The sequence below is a fragment of the Vigna angularis genome, chromosome 4, assembly GCF_016808095.1.
Source record: "Vigna angularis cultivar LongXiaoDou No.4 chromosome 4, ASM1680809v1, whole genome shotgun sequence".
NCBI lineage: Eukaryota > Viridiplantae > Streptophyta > Magnoliopsida > Fabales > Fabaceae > Vigna > Vigna angularis.
This window is the reverse complement of record NC_068973.1, coordinates 14,170,572-14,190,735: the sequence shown is the minus strand read 5'-3', so window position 1 is coordinate 14,190,735 and position 20,164 is coordinate 14,170,572. Positions and strand designations below refer to the sequence as shown.

At 33.6% G+C, this 20,164-nt stretch overlaps 1 protein-coding gene and 1 non-coding gene across 2 annotated transcripts; both read right to left on the bottom strand.

Annotated features, from left to right (window-relative positions):
• Window positions 1–5,228: 5,228 nt before the first annotated feature.
• On the bottom strand, window positions 5,229–5,302 carry TRNAR-UCG (transfer RNA arginine (anticodon UCG)). The gene has a single exon. It is a non-coding gene; the product is annotated as a tRNA-Arg (tRNA).
• Window positions 5,303–12,298: 6,996 nt separating this feature from the next.
• On the bottom strand, window positions 12,299–12,824 carry LOC108330268 (WUSCHEL-related homeobox 8). The gene is made up of 2 exons (XM_017564763.1): window positions 12,548–12,824; window positions 12,299–12,465 (listed from the first exon to the last, which is right to left on the bottom strand). The coding sequence occupies exons 1-2, from the start codon at window positions 12,822–12,824 to the stop codon at window positions 12,299–12,301; spliced, it is 444 nt and encodes a 147-aa protein (XP_017420252.1).
• Window positions 12,825–20,164: the final 7,340 nt, after the last annotated feature.

Genomic DNA, 20,164 nt, shown 5'->3' with positions numbered 1-20,164 from the left:
GGTAACACTTCTCCCTTCAAACGATATATGAGCACCGTAAGCTTATTTGAGTGTTCACGAGATCACAATTTAATCCTTCTTATCTTCTTTTCAAGCATCCATCTATTTATAGCTTTTCTTGAGAGATGGTCGTTAGATAGAGAGGTTGACTTCATGGACCGGGTAGCCTTTAGGTAAGAAATCAGGCTCAAGTCTACTTTGTAGAGGTACACTGTTTTATCATATCCTTTATCCAAACATAGCTTGTACGATTTGTCAAAGCATAAATCTTCAAGGGAAGCATTCCCAAAATGTTCTTCATATCTCTCAATGTCGTTTTTTTTAATGTAGTGATTCTGATAAAGTCTTTATACTTTTGTGATATGCACAAATATCAAGAACAAAGTATACAAGCATTGAAACACTTTATCATTCATGCATTAAATATTTTAATTATTGATAAGTGCTAGGTTGTATTACGTGTTCGAAACATTTTATCATTTTTCATTTCATCAATAAATGCATAATAAAGCATTCAACATATATGATCATCAAATGGTGTAAAACATTAGATGCTTTTATCAAAAGCTATTTGAGATATGCAGTGTTTAGCGATCTTTTATTAGACGGTACGTTTCATAAGACGCTTGTTTGAACTTAACATTATTTTTGAATAAAACATATTTTAAGCTTCAATACAGTCATAGAGATAGACACTTTTTATTCATAAAACGCTAGCTTATAAGACGTTGTTTGCTTAGGCATTTAGATGTTGTTTGTAAAACGTTGTGTGTTACCTATATCATCTTATTAGATGTTTCATTGAGAAAGATGTTTCCTTTTATTAAACATTGTTTATAAAGCTTTGTTCACAAGACACTATAGTCTATAAATCATTATTATAAGCTGGATTTCATCTATAAAAGATGTTCCAAAATATTTTTCTATTAGAGTTATTTCTTTTAAATAGACTTTCATTCAAAGCGATATTTCGTTTAATGCTTTTTGTTAAACTTCAAAACTTGGGTTGCTAGATAAACTAGTCTTTAGACGATCTTGTCTTAACACTCAAAACTGATTTTTACATGGGGTGGATTACTGAATTTAAAATGAATTCAGACTCCCTAATCAAACCTAATTTTCATGATGATCATCAGGCATTATACGTGGATCACAAGACACGTGTAAAAGCATGTGAAACACATTAAACATATGGGAAAAACGCGTAATGAGTGATGTTGTGACAGTATGACGTTGGTGTTAAGTGAGATTTGAGGTCGTTGAGCACGATGCAACTTACTAAGTGTGAAAAGCTCTCTAGACTCACTTGCACTGAGCGCCCTCTGGTTTTCGCTAAGCAAGAGCTTGTTGGACGCGCCAACAACCTTGTTGGGCAAGCTTTGGCTGATCCATCTCCCTTCTTTATTACATTCTCACATCTGTTTGAATCCTTTCTAAGCCACACTTCTAGTACGGGTTCCATTGGTTGGACCTAAGTCATAATCTCCTCTCTCTTGAGAAGGATTTTTCCTGAAATCTGGAGGGTCGACTTTATTTTGTAAGAGCATGGTTTTATTTTTGAAGAACCTCCTATTATTCTTGGGAGTAGGTCATCTTTGGATGGTTTTATTTTTCTTGTAATCCATATGAACTCCTCTTGAATCAAATGTCATTCTGCAGTAACCATAAAATAAACATTCAATAAATTTTGGTTCCACAAACAAGGTATATATAAAAATAATATTAGAAGAATGCCTTATTGCGTTTTGAATGATATCTTGGAGAACATTTTGAAGCCCTTCTTCATAAATTTGTCTTGCCACGACTTTAGTGCCACTTGAGGTCTTGAGCCACGAAAGAAAATTCACCAATGAAGGTTTCCTTAAGCCATCAACTAAGGCTTGAGCCATAGGAGAGTGCTTCATTATTAAGCAACCTTAAGTAGCTCAAGCCCAGATCTTCATAGCCTGAGTCATAGAGGAAACCCATCAAGGGAGGAAACCTCAGTGTTGGAGCCATGAGCCACCGCTTGAGTCGTGTTGCGAAAAGTTTATAAATACAAGTACCATGGAAAGATTTTGGGAAGTGGAGAGAGAGAAGCTAGAGAGATCCAGAAGAGAACTGGACTTCGGTCTTAGCCACATAGGGTGATTTTAGAGAAAAATTCTAGTGAGTGTCTCACATAATCCTTGTACTTCAAAGACAAATCCTTAAAGGATTGGGATATGCTTTCCTCTTTGTTTGTAATTCTTTCTAACTTCATAAGTAGTTAAATCTGCATGTGTTGGAGCATGATGTAGCATATTCAAACTCTCTTGTATTTGGTGACATTTTTATGCAATTTTCATTTGATTTAAAGTGGTTAATTGATTTGTGCTTGATTTTGGGATGAACTAATCACTTATCTTGTTTAATTGGCTTGAGGTGTAAAGGCATCTAGTCTTGAGTTGTGGTTCAATCAATTTTCTTGTGTGTTTATGGTTGAAATAGGCCAGAGATGTGTAGTTGAAATAGTCTTATTCTCAATGCAAATGAGTCGTACGCGATCACTTCTAGGTTGCATACTGGATAATAGGCAAGATACTAGTCTTTGGGTACCAGGATGGCCTTGGAGTACCATAAAGAGCACTCCCAGGACTTAATCATGTGAAAGCTGTAGACTTGAAGGAAGATCAAATGCAAGAGATGGTGAATTTGTGAAATTAAACTCCAATACGATTTTTAGTAATAAAATCACTCATTTGATAGCTTAAATTGGTTTCTAGATTAACGTGACAACACTCTCACTCTCCACTCTCACACTTTTTACATAAAAATAATCTCATATTAGATCAAACTGATCATAACACTTTTATTTTCGCCAAATCCCTATGGATACAACACTTGTTTACTACATCAACCTAGTATATTTGTTGGTAGATTCCTGGCCTTGCTTAAGTCGCAAAAGGAACAAGTTTTTGGTGTCGTTGTCGAAGATTTGAGTCGAGAAATCTTTGTTAGATCTAATTAGTCATTGTATAAATTTGTATACTACTGCGAAAAGAAGTAACCTATTTTATTTTTGTGTTATTTTTTTATTTTATGGTTATTATTTCATTGATTTTCATCATTATTTATGCATAAATTTGGTTCTATAAAGTTTCTCACTGTTTCTAGTTTTTGTGTATGCAAAGAAGAAGAGAAAAGAGAAAGAGAGGGACCTTAAGCCTGAAAAAATGAGAGAAGAAAAAGAAGTAGAGTGTGAGCGAAAATCTGAGAAAGAGAAAGAAAAACATTATGCAGAAAAAGAAAAAGAGAGAATACGAAGAGAAAGTGAGTGAAAAAGAAAGAGAGATTATGAGAGAATACACAAAAAAGGAGAATTAAGCAAAAGGAAATCATTCATGAATGATAACCCTTATGTTACTCACTTATAATATCCTCATGGACCAACAAAGAAAGATAAATAAAGACAATTCAAGATATTCTTATATATGATCAAGAAGTTATAGATCAACATGTCATTTATGGAAGCTATAGAGCATATGCCTACTTATGCAAAACTCATAAAGGATTTGTTCACCACGAAAAGAAGAATCTTAGCAGAAGAGACTAGGGAGTTAAAGGCTGGATGTAGTGCTATAATACAAAAACCTCTACAACAGAAAACAATTGATCCAGGTAGTTTGACATTGTCTACTATAATTGGACAATTAAAGGTTGGACGAGCCTTGCTAGACCTTGGAGCAAGCATCAATCTCATACCATTGTCCATGATTGAAAATATTGGTAATATGGAGATCCTACCTGCAAGAATGACGTTAAAACTAGTTGACAGATCAGTGAAGCATCCATATGGAATTGTAGAAGGCATGTTGGTAGAAGTAGATAAATTTTACTTCCATGTAGATTTTGTAGTTATGGATATAGAAGAAGATGATTGAAAACTCAACTTACTCAAACGGAGAAATTAATTAGTCTATATTGAAGAGTTCGTCACAATGATCAATCTCATTATCTCGATTTTTCAATTAGACGAGCAGAGAAGAAAAATCCTTAGAGAGAAGTCAGAGAATTCTAGAAAAACTATTTCTAAAAAGATGATGTGTTTTAAAATAATGAAACTAGTTTATAACAAAACTATTTATATTTAAATCATTTAATATTAAAATAACAATCTCACTATTTTTAAACTACTACCACTTCTAAAATATCATTTTCTAAATCTTTAAAATTTATATATAATTTTACTTTTTAGAATATATATATATATATATATATATATATATATATATATATATATATATATATATATATTATAAATCACCTCTTTTTTTCTCAATTTTGTGGTCTAGAGATCAATCAAAATTGATCAATGTCACCCTTTTTTGTTTATCTTATTATAAAATTAAATAAAAGTAATCGTAGAATATTTAAAATTTATAATCAGTTGATTTAAAATTAAATTTCTTTAATTCAGTTTACTTTATGTAAGTTAAAATTATTTTTTTTTACCAAATTTAACGTGTGAGTTAGCTCATTAAATTTTTAAAATAAAAATATTAATGACGTTTTAATTAATAATTTTATATATTATGCCTATAATCAATTAAACATGTAAATAACTAATCAATGTTAAAAGTTTTAATTTTTTTTAAGTTATACTTCTTATTTTAATATGAAAAACCGTTCTTTCACTTAACCTAATATGAAGCAATTAGATAAATAATTAAATCATATGTTACAATCCATTTCAAGCATTCCAATTTTAATAATTATATAAAGAATTTTACCATATTAAAATAATATTTTTAACTAGTTTATTTTATTTATTATTTTTTATTTGTCTTTCAAATGTTTAATATTTACATATGATATCAATGTTTCAACCTCAGATTTATTAAAATAATGTTGTTAAGATTAATCTTCATATTTAAGTAAATATTCAATTTAAAACTTTACCTTTGTTGTTGAAAAAAAAACATATTTAAATTATTCTTTAACTTCTAAAACTATTAGATTTATCAATATATAAAAAATGTATAAGAGTGTTAAAAATAGAGAACTTATCTAAATTATTCTTGACTTTCTTTGACTTTAAAGTTATTAAATTTATCAAAATATTTTTCTATTACTTTACAATACTAACAAATTAAATCTCTAAATGATCTCCATTTTATAGATTTCTAAAGGGAATATTAAAGGCACCAAAAAAGAAATAATTGGTTAAGGGACAAAGCCAATATTAGAAAGGCAAAACAAAAAGAACCCGACCACAGTGGGAGTCGAACCCACGACCTTCTGATCCGAAGTCAGACGCGCTAATCCACTGCGCTATGCGGTCCTACGTTGAACGCTTCTTCTTTATTAATTATCATAGTAACTTTTGTTTTCAGAATTGTTTCCCAGAATAATTTCATTTTTCCTCCATGGAAATTTGAATAGCATGCAGAATTTAAAAGGTCTAATTTCATAAGATCAAATCTTCTGAACCTTCTATGACTTAGGATATGTTTTGAGAAAAATTTTCACCAATAATTTAGAAAAAAAATGAAATTAACTTTTTCACAAATAAAACTAATTTAAAAAGTTTTTCCATAAATTTTATTTAAGTTACGATTTTTTTTTATTTTTTTTAAAACATTCACGAAGAAATTTATCAAAACATTGATTGTTGTTATTAGAGTACAATATTCTTGCTTTGTTAGTTGAGGCTAGCGTTGTTGACTTCCTCACAATTATTGTGTGCAAAACAAAATTTGACCTTCCTGTCTATTCACAGGCCGATGCAAGAAAACGAGAATTTTAGTTTTTCAGATATTTATTGATTCATACACTTATAAAACGGAGTGCAGACAGAGACCTTTGATATACAGATATAAAATTAAAAAAAAAAACTAGCTAAATAATTTGTATTTTCAAATTATATTTAATATTATAAATAAAAGTGCAAGTATTACTTATTTTTAACTTTTAAAGATGAAAATTTTAAATATCATATTTTTTAAAATTACACGCAATAACTAATATAAGTTTAATTATAATTTGTGGCCCTATATTTTATAAGTCCATAACTTTGGCCCCTAATTTATTTTTCATAAGTATCATGCAATTCTTTTTTCCAATTTTACTATGTTATGTTTATAGTAAAACAAGTTACAAGTAATTGAACTGGAAATTAAACAAAATTAAAAATAATAAAATTTTAAGAGGTTAAAAATGCGTAAAACAAAATTTAAAGACCAAAATAGCTTACTATGAGAATATAAAGGACTAAAATTGCGAAAAAGAAAAAGGAATAAGGACCAAAGTTGCAAATTCTATAAAATATATGAACCAAAATTACAATTAAATTAAAAATACAACAACTGAAATATCATAGACAGGTATTTATGGGTGAAAATATGAAAAATAATTATTTTAGTTAAAAAACATTCTTTAAATGGTAAAATTGAAAAACAAATGTGGATAAAAAATGGAAAATCCCTTTGTATGTATATATAGGTATAAATAATGAATTATACATAAATATTTTATTGCATTTATTAAACGTAATTGATTATAATTTTTATATAATCAATTATATTTAAATATTATTGGCTTGTGGTCTTAAAATTTCTTGGTTTATAAATGGTTTATTAACTTTTTCCCTAAATGGTAAGATGAGTTCAAGATTTTGTTTGAACTAAGATATATAAAAATAAGGACGACTCATTTGATTTACTTTGTTAGTTTCAAGGTGAATGATGTTGGTAGGTTATTAATATTTTGAAAATTAAAGTATACCGATTACGTTTAATTTGAGAGTTTGTTTATGAAAAAATAACTTGAGCTAAAATCATAAGTATTTGAATTTTTAGGTTTAAGTATTTGATAAATGTATATTTATGCCATATTTAACCTAAATTCTTAATTATTTTTTTTATTTTAATAGAATATTTTAATTAAGATTTGTTATAATTGAGTTTATTTAGCATGTGATAAAAAATATAAAATAATTTTTCAATTGTATAAATATTTTAGGATATTTTGACGTATGTTAGTGTAGCTGCAACTAAGTTGAACTTATTAAGGTGTGGAAATAAATTGGTTAAATTTTCATAACACCTTAAAGATAAATCCAAGAATAGCATATAATCAAGATCACAAGAAGTCAATCCAAGCATAGCATGAAAAAGTGAAGAAATTTGGCTAAGCTAAGAGGATGGAATAAGCAACAAAATTTGGATCTTGTAGTTTTCTCTATTGTTTATATCAAAAGGTTTTTGATAATTGATAAATGTTTATGATTAAAGATATTTTGGGAAAAACACATCTTAATATATTTATTTGATATTGTTAAATAATTACTTTATTTAACTATATCAATAAATATCAAGATAATATTTGCCAAAATTTTTTTAGTCTAGCAAATATATTCTCAAATATTTTTAGATCTCCGCAACAATCAAATATATTTTGAAGATATTGGATTATTTATAAGATAATTGGAGGAGATTACATTATCATAAAGAAGATTATAACAACAGAAAAGTCTGAAACAAAGCGCAATCCAATTTCTATATAAAGAGACATAAGGAAACACTTTAGAGGAGCTTAGGAACCCTTTGGGGGTTCAAATTTCATCCACCCTCTCTTCTCTCATGTTCTCTACCCTCTCTTCTTATATTTTCATGTTATTTGAACATTCCATGGAGTGCTAAGCCTCTAGGGTTGATTCTATTATAATTTCATTATGGATTCTAAGGTTAAGTTGAATTAATGAATTTGATTCTTTTGATTATTGATTTGAGTTATTCTTCTTTTATGTCTTTCATCTCTCAATCATATTAAAAGCAATGATTTTTCCATCATAAGGTGTTTGAATCTTCATGCATATTAATCATATGAGTTCAAGGATTTTTAGGTTTGATAGAGAATTTACTTTGATTGAATTTAGGAACTTTTATATGATTAAATGGGTTTTTGCTACTAATTGAGAATGTATTTTGATTATTGGTAAGAATTTGAACTACAATTAATTGAGAATTTACTTTGATTAATTAGCTTTTGATTTGGTTAGGAATTTTAAGAATAGACATGATTAAACACAATAGGATTTGATTAAGAATGTACTTTGGTTGAATTCATTGTGAATAATTTAGAAAGGTCTTGCATTTGATTGAGAATCTACTTTGGTTGATTGTATGATCGCCCTCAAGTTAATTGCGAATGTATTTTAATTAATTTGAAACTCAAACAATAATCAATTGAACAATGATATGCAGATAATTGATGATGAATCTATCTTGGAAAAGCAGTGAAATTAACCTAATTCATTATAATTGTTTCTAAGTTATTTATTTGTTCTTCAAACATTAACTTCATTAGCATAATTTCTCACTTTCATTCTTGAGCATTACATAACATTCATAAGAGTCAATTATTGAAAAGCAATTTCGTATTCATTGAGAGACGACTCAGGGTTACTTTAACCTTATCTACTTTCTTGAATACTACTTGGCAATACTCAAGTTGTGTAAGGACCTAAATTTTTAATATTTTAAAAAGGGGATGGGGGGGAGCAATCTGAGAAGCACCAGCCACCCATAGAAAGAGGAAGTTTTGTTTTATTTGGAAAATGGGGAGCAAACGTCCAGGTTTTGCTCTCATTTTTGGCACCATTCAACAAGCTTTGTGCATAGGTGATAAAAGGGGGTAAGGGGTTCTGCACGGGGCAGTAAAATACTGGCTGCAATTTTTGTCAGAGAGGTGAAGTTCAGAGGTGCTGGTATTGCAAAGAGGCCTTGGTGCTAAAAGTCTTAAAGGAGATAAATTCAAGGTTTGCAAAGAGAGTCTTCAAGAGGTAAGGGGAGCTAGATCTTTTGTTTGATTGTTGATATATACTGTGTTTGATGCAAATCTGGAAATTTGGGGATGAAAATTTGGGGTTTCTGGGTTTCTGGAAATCTCAGTTCGATTCTGCAGAATTCTGCAGAACGTGCGTTCGTTCCAAATGGCTCGACCAATTAGTGGTCGGCCAAATAGTACGCGCGTTCGGTTTTGGTGTTACGAAAATTCGCGTTCGTCCTTAAATATTAAATTGAGCGTTCGTCCTTCATGGTGAGTGTAGCGTTCGGTCTTAGTAACTTAGTGATTGTACGTTCGCCAAACAGTATGTGTTCGTTCAAACAATGTTTATCTATATGATCTTGTAGTATTTGAACCATATATACGTTCGTCCAAACCGAGTCAGTCGGACTACGTTCATTTTCTTACCGCTCGTCCCAACAGTATTTGACCTCGTAATATTTGATCTATATACGTTCGTCCAAAAGGTGTTTACCTATTTGTTTTCGTAGAAATTGATCTATGTGCGTTCGTCCAAACTGTGTTAGTCTGACTATGTTCACTTTTCTTACTGCTCGTCCAAACAAAAATTTGTATTTGATCCATATATGCGTTCGTCCAAAACAGTATTTGTTTCTCGTAAGATTTTATCCATATGTGCGTTCGTCCAAAAAGAATTCGTAGTGATCTGATAGTGATCTGATAGTGTTCGGCTTTTTGAGCGTTCGTCCAGACAGTATTCCTAATGATCAGATAGTGTTCGTCTTTTTGAGCGTTCGTCCCTTTGTAGCAGCGAGCGTTCGGTCTTAATGTTGCTGGTTCTCAGGCAGCGAGCGTCATAGGTATTAGTGAGCGTTCGGTCTTGATGTTGCTGGTTCTCAGTTAGCGAGCGTCCCTGCGTAGTAGCGAGCGTTCCTATTAATAGCGTTCGGTTTCATAACGTTCGTCCAAACTGTACTCGACCTTACAGTTTGCAATCTGATAGCGTACGTTCTTGTAGCGTTCGTCCTAAGCTTTTAATGTTGGGTTCCAAGGCTAATTGTTGTTGTTTTGGATTGAATTAAGTGTGTGAAATGATTAGTATGATCGTGGAAATGAATTATTCTAAAAGTATATGAGATATGTTGGATTTGATGTGATATTATGGGGGTATCTGATTATTCATGACTTGGGATAAGGTTTAAAGTAACAGTATGATTCATAGACGTAATTCCATGATCCTCAAGGAGAGGATACATGGTGGTGTTTTGGGGTTGTATAGAATGATTACATGGTAGCTCAGTTTTGGGGGTCATCCTGAAACTCCAATGGTCTTTCTTCTCATGTAGAGAGGATTGAACCATGTGGTGAGGAGTAGCAGGAGGTCCTAGTCTTGGGTGCTTCCATATGATCCAAGGTGAGTGATAACGGATTAACCTCGTGATTGTGGCCGGGCGGTAGTGCCCAAAGTTTCACCAGGCGGTAGTGCCAGGGCGGTAGTGCCCAAGTTTCATAAAGCCACCACGAGTGCAAGACCCGCCATAGCTCGGTAATCATTCTAGTCCGGACGAGTCGGGGTATAAAGTAACAAGTCTTGTGATGTTAGTTTACCATGTTTGGATGACTTTTGCATGTTGTGTGAGTGGGTGAAATTTTGGTTTAATGAGTATGCTCTAATTGTTCTTTTATACGAATCTAAGTATGATAACATGAATAAATTGTGCTATATGTGTAACATGCTTTTTATATCTAGCTCACCCTTGCATTGTTTGTGTTGTGTGCTGTTTGGGTATGATTCTTTGGCGATGATCATCCACTTGGATGGGAGCAAATGTTGTCGCGGAGATTCCCTTGGAGCAAGAGCTGGAGGTTACTGAAGTTGCGGAGTAGTCTTCTTAGGAATTTCCTGATTGAACACTTGTAGTGTTTAATCCTTTCAACTGTTCAAGTTTAAATTTTCAGTTTCTTTTATTTCTGGATGACTGTAATTTCACATTTAGTTACACGTCATACTCCGACTGTTCTCTATACTTGGATGTTAACGTCTTTATTATATAATATTGGTTATTATATAATCGGGATGTTACATTAATGGTATCAGAGCAGTTCTTCCTTAGGAACCTGTAGGTTGTGGGTGTGCACTGTTTGCGAGTGTATATTCTGGTCATTGTGTAAGAAGTTATATAAGTTTCTTTGAGTTAGACTAATAGTCTTTCTCTCTGTGTGAACAGAAGATGGCATCTAGATCTCCTCCTTCCTTAAGTGTTGATCTGTCTGACTCTAATCAGATGTTGAATGCGGTACTTCAGGCATTGCAACAACAAAATGCTGCATTGGTGCAACAAAAGACCATTGCGTTACAGAATCTAGAAGTCGCGAGGGTATCTGCCGAGAACGCGAGAGTGGCCTCTAAGAACATTCAAAAACAATTCATTGAAGTGTTGACTAGTGGCAGAACCACTCAAGGTGCTTTTCCCTCTGTCATTCCTGTTTAAGAGTGGAGCCTAGAGAATTTTCTTCTACACAACTAAATTTTGTGGCGATACTAGTGTCGATGAAGTAGACCCATGGTTTAGAGATTTTGGATGTGAATCGAAATCAAAGTCGAGTTGACAAGACTCAGAAGAACAAATCATTTGGGGAAAAGCAAGGCAAGAAACCCTATCAGCAACCCCAACCGCTTGTACCTACATCAATAACGTGTTATCAAGGTGGTGGTGTTCACTACGAGAGAGACTACCCTAAACTCGGGGTGAAGATTGAAGAGAAGGAATGCTTTGTTTAGAATACTTTAGTATACTAGTGAGTGATCAAGGATTCGAACTGGTGGTTTTACCCCAGCATCAGGACAAATCCCGACCAGTTCAGTTTGTGTTGGATGCTCAATTATCGTCGCCGGATGCAAGTTCATGGTGAACTTGATCTCTTTATCTCTTCAAGGCCTGGATGTCATTCTGGGAATGGATTGGTTGACTGTCAACCATATTCTTCTTGACTGTGGTCGAAAGTAGTTGGTGTTTCCCGACTCAGATGGTTTGGAGCTGATCTCGATCAAGGAAGTCTTGACGGATGTTAGGAATGGAGCCATTGTTTTGTGGTGTTAGCTCAACGGAAATTGTGATATATAAGTATATACGAGTTAGGGTGTTTCAAATTCAATTGTGATGCTTTAATGGTTATATTGCTTGGTGCGGTTAGTGGTATAATTTGTGCAAATACTTTGAAGGAATTAAATTTTATTTTTGGAAATGAATAAGACAATAGTGTATGATATGACAAATATCATATATTTCATTAACTCAAGTCTATAAGGTCATGGGGACTACATATTTTTCCAAATCTCATAGTTATAACCAGATACCTTAATATTCGTGTGAAAATGGTACCACCCACGTTAAACAAACATACATAAAGAGCAAAGCAGATAAAGGTCATACATTGCATAATTAAAATAAAATGTTCGCGAGTTGGCCACAAGTGACCATTAAGAGTACAGTCCATAAAATACAGTAAATAAATAAAAATAATCCCCTTAAGGAGACTGCTGATTGGCGAGCGACAACCTCAAGGAAAGCTTTGTGGAAGGAGCTTGGGTGCGAAACGGCATGGGTTGAGTAACTCTCTCTTCTTCTTTGCGTATAACGGGAATGGGAAAGAGATCTAAGAGCTTCGGAGTCTGTGGAAGTACCCATGAAGGATCTGCGGAAGTGAAAAAAAAATGGTAGTCAGAGTTAAATAAAATAAATAAAAGGGAAAGAAGAGGAAAGGAAAGAAGATTTACCATACATATATGGAGGAAGGAGGGAAAATGAAGATCCAGATGTACCAGGGATGCTTTGGTGCCAGCCTCGATTCTTCACCCGATTTCCATGGTTTTGAAACCAACAATAGACGCTGTATTCTCCGACTTCCCCGTACTCCTGGAATCGTCCTGTAATCTCGCAAACTTGATCTCGACTAGGATTGATGATCCCATGGTTGTAGATGTTTAGCAAGATTCTAACTTGTTCCGGGGTGGACCGCCATCGTTTATGAACTGTCTTGGCTTCCATATCCATTTTCTAAGTTTTTATGCATAAAGTAAAGTAAAAGTAAAAAGATTTATTACAGTGAAGTCAGGTTCCAATTTAAGTTAAGTTTTTCATTTTGCTTCTTCTTTTTAGTTCAATTTTCATTGTCCAATTTTTGAAGTCTCAATGTCCAAAAATAGATCTGTTTCACGGTCCTCGCAAATGTTCCTAAACGGATCTACATTCAAGTTTGTTCGTGTCCATTTTGTTCATACAAATAAAGTTTTCTTTTTCTAAGTTTCATTTTTATGGGGTACGTGGCGTTGTTCTACCCGATTGTCTCTGCCATACCTTCAAACGAAGGGAGATTAACGTCTGGTTTCCAGCCGATATACCCTTATCTTTGTTAAGACAGTGTGTTCTTAGTTTTAGTTAATAAAAAAATGAAAAATAGTAGAAGAAGAAAGCAAGTAAAGGAGCAGAAGTAAATAACAAGCGGAAAGTAAAGAAGAGAGCAGAATATAATTGCGAGTAATAAAAGCTCAGAAAAGAAAAAGTACATAAAAGGAAGCAGAGAGGAGAAAAGAAAGAAAAGAAGGAAGAAGTAAAGAAGAAGGAGAAGCGGGGTAAAGGAAAGGAAGAGATAAGAGAAAAGAAGTACTTACTCGCAACGAAGCAAAGCCTTGGAACATGAAGTTGAAGTTTGGCTGGAAAGGTTTTCGATCTCGCGTTCAAGCTCTCCGATCTCCAACACTCAGGCGTTCAGATCTCACAAACTCTCTCACTAAGAAGATCTCTCTCTCACACGCTCCAAAATCTCAACGTTTCCAAGTGTCACCCAACGCGGCTAGCACCTCATTTTATAGCAAAAAACCTCATTGTGCCCACAGTTCCGGTCATGCATACCGGATTCTTCAATAGTATCGGTTAAAGAAAAATAAAATAAAATAATAATAATAATAAAAATTTGGTAGTAGTATCTCATCTTTCCCACATTTTGGAAGTGTGAAATATTCATTAGTTGTAGTAATTTGAGATAAGATAGCATGTGACTCTACAAGGGAACTAGTGAATCTTATGGAACAGTCATGACCCCATTAGTTTCCTTGAAGTGATAAATTTTCGAGGACGAAAATTTTTGTGTTGGGGAGAATGTAAGGACCTAAATTTTTATTATTATAAAAAGGGGATGGGGGGGAGCAATCTGAGAAGCACCAGCCACCCATAGAAAGAGGAAGTTTTGTTTTATTTGGAAAATGGGGAGCAAACGTCCAGGTTTTGCTCTCATTTTTGGCACCATTCAACAAGCTTTGTGCATAGGTGATAAAAGGGGGTAAGGGGTTCTGCACGGGGGAGTAAAATACTTGCTGCAATTTTTGTCAGAGAGGTGAAGTTCAGAGTTGCTGGTATTGCAAAGAGGCCTTGATGCTAAAAGTCTTAAAGGAGATAAATTCAAGGTTTGCAAAGAGAGTCTTCAAGAGGTAAGGGGAGCTAGATCTTTTGTTTGATTGTTGATATATACTGTGTTTGATGCAAATCTGGAAATTTGGGGATGAAAATTTGGGGTTTCTGGGTTTCTGGAAATCTCAGTTCGATTCTGCAGAATTCTGCAGAACGCGCATTCGTTCCAAATGGCTCGACCAATTAGTGGTCGGCCAAATAGTACGCGCATTCGGTTTTGGTGTTACGAGAATTCGCGTTCGTCCTTAATTATTAAATTGAGCGTTCGTCCTTCATGGTGAGTGTAGCGTTCGGTCTTAGTAACTTAGTGATTGTACGTTCGCCAAACAGTATGTGTTCGTTCAAACAATGTTTATCTATATGATCTTGTAGTATTTGAACCATATATACGTTCGTCCAAACCGAGTCAGTCGGACTACGTTCATTTTCTTACCGCTCGTCCCAACAGTATTTGACCTCGTAATATTTGATCTATATACGTTCGTCCAAAAGGTGTTTACTTATTTGTTTTCGTAGAAATTGATCTATGTGCGTTCGTCCAAACTGTGTTAGTCTGACTATGTTCACTTTTCTTACTGCTCGTCCAAACAAAATTTGTATTTGATCCATATATGCGTTCGTCCAAAACAGTATTTGTTTCTCGTAAGATTTTATCCATATGTGCGTTCGTCCAAAAAGAATTCGTAGTGATCTGATAGTGATCTGATAGTGTTCGGCTTTTTGAGCGTTCGTCCAGACAGTATTCCTAATGATCAGATAGTGTTCATCTTTTTGAGCGTTCGTCCCTTTGTAGCAGCGAGCGTTCGGTCTTAATGTTGCTGGTTCTCAGGCAGCGAGCGTCATAGGTATTAGTGAGCGTTCGGTCTTGATGTTGCTGGTTCTCAGTTAGCGAGCGTCCCTGCGTAGTAGCGAGCGTTCCTATTAATAGCGTTCGGTTTCATAACGTTCGTCCAAACTGTACTCGACCTTACAGTTTGCAATCTGATAGCGTACGTTCTTGTAGCGTTCGTCCTAAGCTTTTAATGTTGGGTTCCAAGGCTAATTGTTGTTGTTTTGGATTGAATTAAGTGTGTGAAATGATTAGTATGATCGTGGAAATGAATTATTCTAAAAGTATATGAGATATGTTGGATTTGATGTGATATTATGGGGGTATCTGATTATTCATGACTTGGGATAAGGTTTAAAGTAACAGTATGATTCATAGACGTAATTCCATGATCCTCAAGGAGAGGATACATGGTGGTGTTTTGGGGTTGTATAGAATGATTACATGGTAGCTCAGTTTTGGGGGTCATCCTGAAACTCCAATGGTCTTTCTTCTCATGTAGAGAGGATTGAACCATGTGGTGAGGAGTAGCAGGAGGTCCTAGTCTTGGGTGCTTCCATATGATCCAAGGTGAGTGATAACGGATTAACCTCGTGATTGTGGCCGGGCGGTAGTGCCCAAAGTTTCACCAGGCGGTAGTGCCAGGGCGGTAGTGCCCAAGTTTCATAAAGCCACCACGAGTGCAAGACCCGCCATAGCTCGGTAATCATTCTAGTCCGGAAGAGTCGGGGTATAAAGTAACAAGTCTTGTGATGTTAGTTTACCATGTTTGGATGACTTTTGCATGTTGTGTGAGTGGGTGAAATTTTGGTTTAATGAGTATGCTCTAATTGTTCTTTTATACGAATCTAAGTATGATAACATGAATAAATTGTGCTATATGTGTAACATGCTTTTTATATCTAGCTCACCCTTGCATTGTTTGTGTTGTGTGCTGTTTGGGTATGATTCTTTGGCGATGATCATCCACTTGGATGGGAGCAAATGTTGTCGCGGAGATTCCCTTGGAGCAAGAGCTGGAGGTTACTGAAGTTGCGGAGTAGTCTTCTTAGGAATTTCCTGATTGAACACTTGTAGTGTTTAATCCTTTCAACTGTTCAAGTTTAAATTTTCAGTTTCTTTTATTTCTGGATGACTGTAATTTCACATTTAGTTACACGTCATACTCCGACTGTTCTCTATACTTGGATGTTAACGTCTTTATTATATAATATTGGTTATTATATAATCGGGATGTTACATTAATGGTATCAGAGCAGTTCTTCCTTAGGAACCTGTAGGTTGTGGGTGTGCACTGTTTGCGAGTGTATATTTTGGTCATTGTGTAAGAAGTTATATAAGTTTCTTTGAGTTAGACTAATCTTTCTCTCTGTGTGAACAGAAGATGGCATCTAGATCTCCTCCTTCCTTAAGTGTTGATCCGTCTAACTCTAATCAGATGTTGAATGCGGTACTTCAGGTATTGCAAGTTGTCTTGAAAAGTAGTATTAATTTGATAGCTTCAACGATAGCGTATCAGTATCATAAATATATGTTCTTTAACTCATCATCAATTATGTATTTTAAAAATGCATATGATGTTGCTCTTAAAAATACTAGTGATTGTATTAATCTTTGCAATGATAGTTGTTGTTCTAACATTTGCATATTTTTATTAACTAGAATTTCTTATTTTTACATAGTAAGATTATATTTTGTTGTTACCTCAACTTGGATAGGTACTGTCAACACCCAATTTCGTCCGGATAAATATAATTTATCACAAAAAAAAAATAATCAAAAATAAACCAAAATGAAAAAAACTATTTATTTTACTTTTTGCACCCCTAAATTTTCTTTTAAACACTTAATCCAATGGCCCAAAATAATCTCACTTTTTTTACTTCCTCACCACCCATCTTTTCTTATCACACCCCATTCTCCACATCACCATCCACCTCACCCTCCACATCATCTACTTTTTTCATTTACTTTTTCCACATCATTTCCATATTAATTTTATATATCAACTTTTCTAATTATTCCACTTACATTTTTTAATTATATCTTCTCCATCAACATTTTTTATTATCCATTTTTCTCCACCTTATTTTTCCACCCACTTTTTATATTATTTCTTTCACTTATTTTCCACATTAACTTTTACTATTCACTATATTTTATTTCACCCAATTTCTCCACCAACTTTTTATATTATTTCTTCCACTTAATTTCCACACCTAATTTCTCCACCAACTTTTTATATTATTTCTTTCACTTATTTTCCACATTAACTTTTACTATTCACTATATTTTATTTTACCTACTTTCTCCACCAACTTTTTATATTATTTCTTTCACTTAATTTCCATACCTAATTTCTCCACCACCTTTTTATATTATTTCTTTCACTTAATTTCCACACCTAATTTCTCCACCAAGTTTTTATATTATTTCTTTCACTTATTTTCCACATTAACTTTTACTATTCACTATATTTTATTTCACCTAATTTTTCCACAAACTTTTTATATTACTTCTTTCACTTATTTTCCACATTAACTTTTTCTATTCATCTTTTTTTTATTATATTTTATTTCATCTAAATTTTCCACCAACTTATTATATTATTTTTATTCATCAACTTTCTTCATCCTTAACTCTATAAATACCTACATTCTCTTCACTTCACACACACACAAAAATTACATAATATCCATATCTTCTCTCTCAAAATCTCTTCATTCCATCCCAAAACTCTACTTCATTTTTCTCTCACATTTTACTATTTCCTAATCTCTCTATACATAGTAAATCCCATACCACATTTCTACTACAAATTCATCTTCTTCACCATCAATCAACCTCTTCTCACAACTTATTACAAGCAAAGTCTTGCTTCATCTTTCAAATCTTTAACAAGGTACACATTTTCTTTTCATTCTACTTATATTCATTTTGATCATTTTTTAGTTCATAAATTTATCCTATTTTCTACCACAATTTTATCCTATGCTTTTTGATATTTTTACGTCATAGATATTTCAACTCATCTCTCTTTCTTAATAAAAAAAATAAAAAATATAAAACTTTAAAAACATGTAATAATAAATATCGGTATGAGTACTTGTGCGATCGTACGCATCAGCCTAGTACTCGTTACCCAAAATATAAAATAAACAAAAAAAAGTCGTATGAGTGCTCGTGCGATCGTACGCATCAGCCTAGTACTCATTTCGCAAAACAATAAAAAATAATAAAAAAGTCGTGTGAGTGCTCGTGCGATCGTACGCATCAGCCTAGTACTCATTACGCAAAACAATAAAAAACAAAGAAAAAGCCGTATGAGTGCTCGTGCGATCGTACGCATCAGCCTAGTGCTCATTACGCAAAAAAATCTAAATATTACATCAAAAAAATACCAAAAAATATAAAAATCTTCAAAAACTAAAAACATCCACATTTTCAAACAACAATCAATATTGCTAGCCAGAACTACGTGATCCTTGATTCTCCATCAAAAGTGGAGATACGTAGGAGCAAGGCCAGACCTTGTCAGGTTCACTTTCCCAAAAATCCAAAATCATTTTACAAATAAAATTCTCAAACAATTTCCAAACAAATTTTCAAGCAGTTTTTTAAAAAAACTACGTACCCCTGATTTCTCACATGAGAATACGTAGGAGCAAGGTCAATCCTTGTCGGGCTTCCTAAAAAATAAAAAATATATTTTTCTTTGCATCGTCTTGTAATCTTATATTCGGGGAATAATAATCATTTTTAAAACCACATCGACTTTGCACGTTTAATCAAAGGTACTGCCTTCAGGCAGCCGTTGTAGGGTGCTAATACCTTCCCTACACGTAACTGTTAGCAAAATGATGAAGATGAAGTTTTGATAATGTCCAAATCAAGAGAAATCAAGATTCAAGATGTTATGAAGACTTGTATTGCTTTGGAAAGCTTTTGTAATACTATAGGAAATATGTATAGGACTTAGATAAGAAAAAGAAAAGTGTTTTGTAAAATTACTATAGTAAATCATTGCAACAAAACACTATAGTACTATTCACATGAATAGTAACACTATTCACGTGAATAGTGACGGTTAACGGTAAGAGTATCGCACTTAACACGGACGTGGGAGAAACTAGTCGTTGAAGAAACTAGTCGTTTATGACTATTGAAGAAACTAGCCGTTTATGACCGTTGGACAAACTAGCCGTTTATGACCGTTGGACAAACTAGCCGTTTATGGCCGTTGGAGAAACTAGCCGTTAAGTTTGTCTTTTAGTAAATGGAAGAGCCTTTGGATGAGTCTATAAATAGACTCTCATTTCCTCTCAAGAAGAAGAACCAGAGACACAGAAACTCTTCCCTTGTGCTCAAGTACTCTGAACTCTTTTGAGAACTCTGTGAAATTGCTGAAGCTAAGGAAACTCTTGTCTGCAAAGTCCTGAAGTGGTACTGCGGTGACAGAGGAATAGCTTGATCATCCTTGGTGTGTCTGAGGAAGTGTCTGGAAGAGAATCATCCTTCGTGAAGCATTCGAAGGAGGTGATCATCCTTTGTGAAGATTCAAAGGAGGTGTAAGTTCATCTCTTGTGGTTTCAAGAGAGGTGGTAATTTCTAAACTGTTACAAATTGTTTTTCTGTGTGACTAATATTTGTAATAGTTTTGTGATAGTGAAAGAGGTTTATCTTGTTTGAGATAAGCGACTGGACGTAGGATCCTAGTGATCTGAACCAGGATAAAATACCTGTGTAATTTTTCTCTTTCCCTTACTCTGTTATTTAAGTTTAATTATCTGCTTAGTAAGAAATTAAGAGAAAAATATTAAAAAGGGATAATATTTGAATATAACCAATTCACCCTCCCTCTTGGTTTGTTCCCACGCTAACCATTCCGCTGCAGCCGCTCTGACAGTAACCGACTCCCGAACTTAGAATCTCATTTTTGCAGACCATGCCTTATCATTTTATGGTTTTTCCGTAGTTTTCCAGAATAAACTATGGTGGCGACTCCAAATCTTTTTTTCAAAATCCGTTTTATTTTATGGATCGTCGTCCCGTCGCGATTCCGGTTGCGACAGGTACTTATTGGAACTTTCCTTCTTTT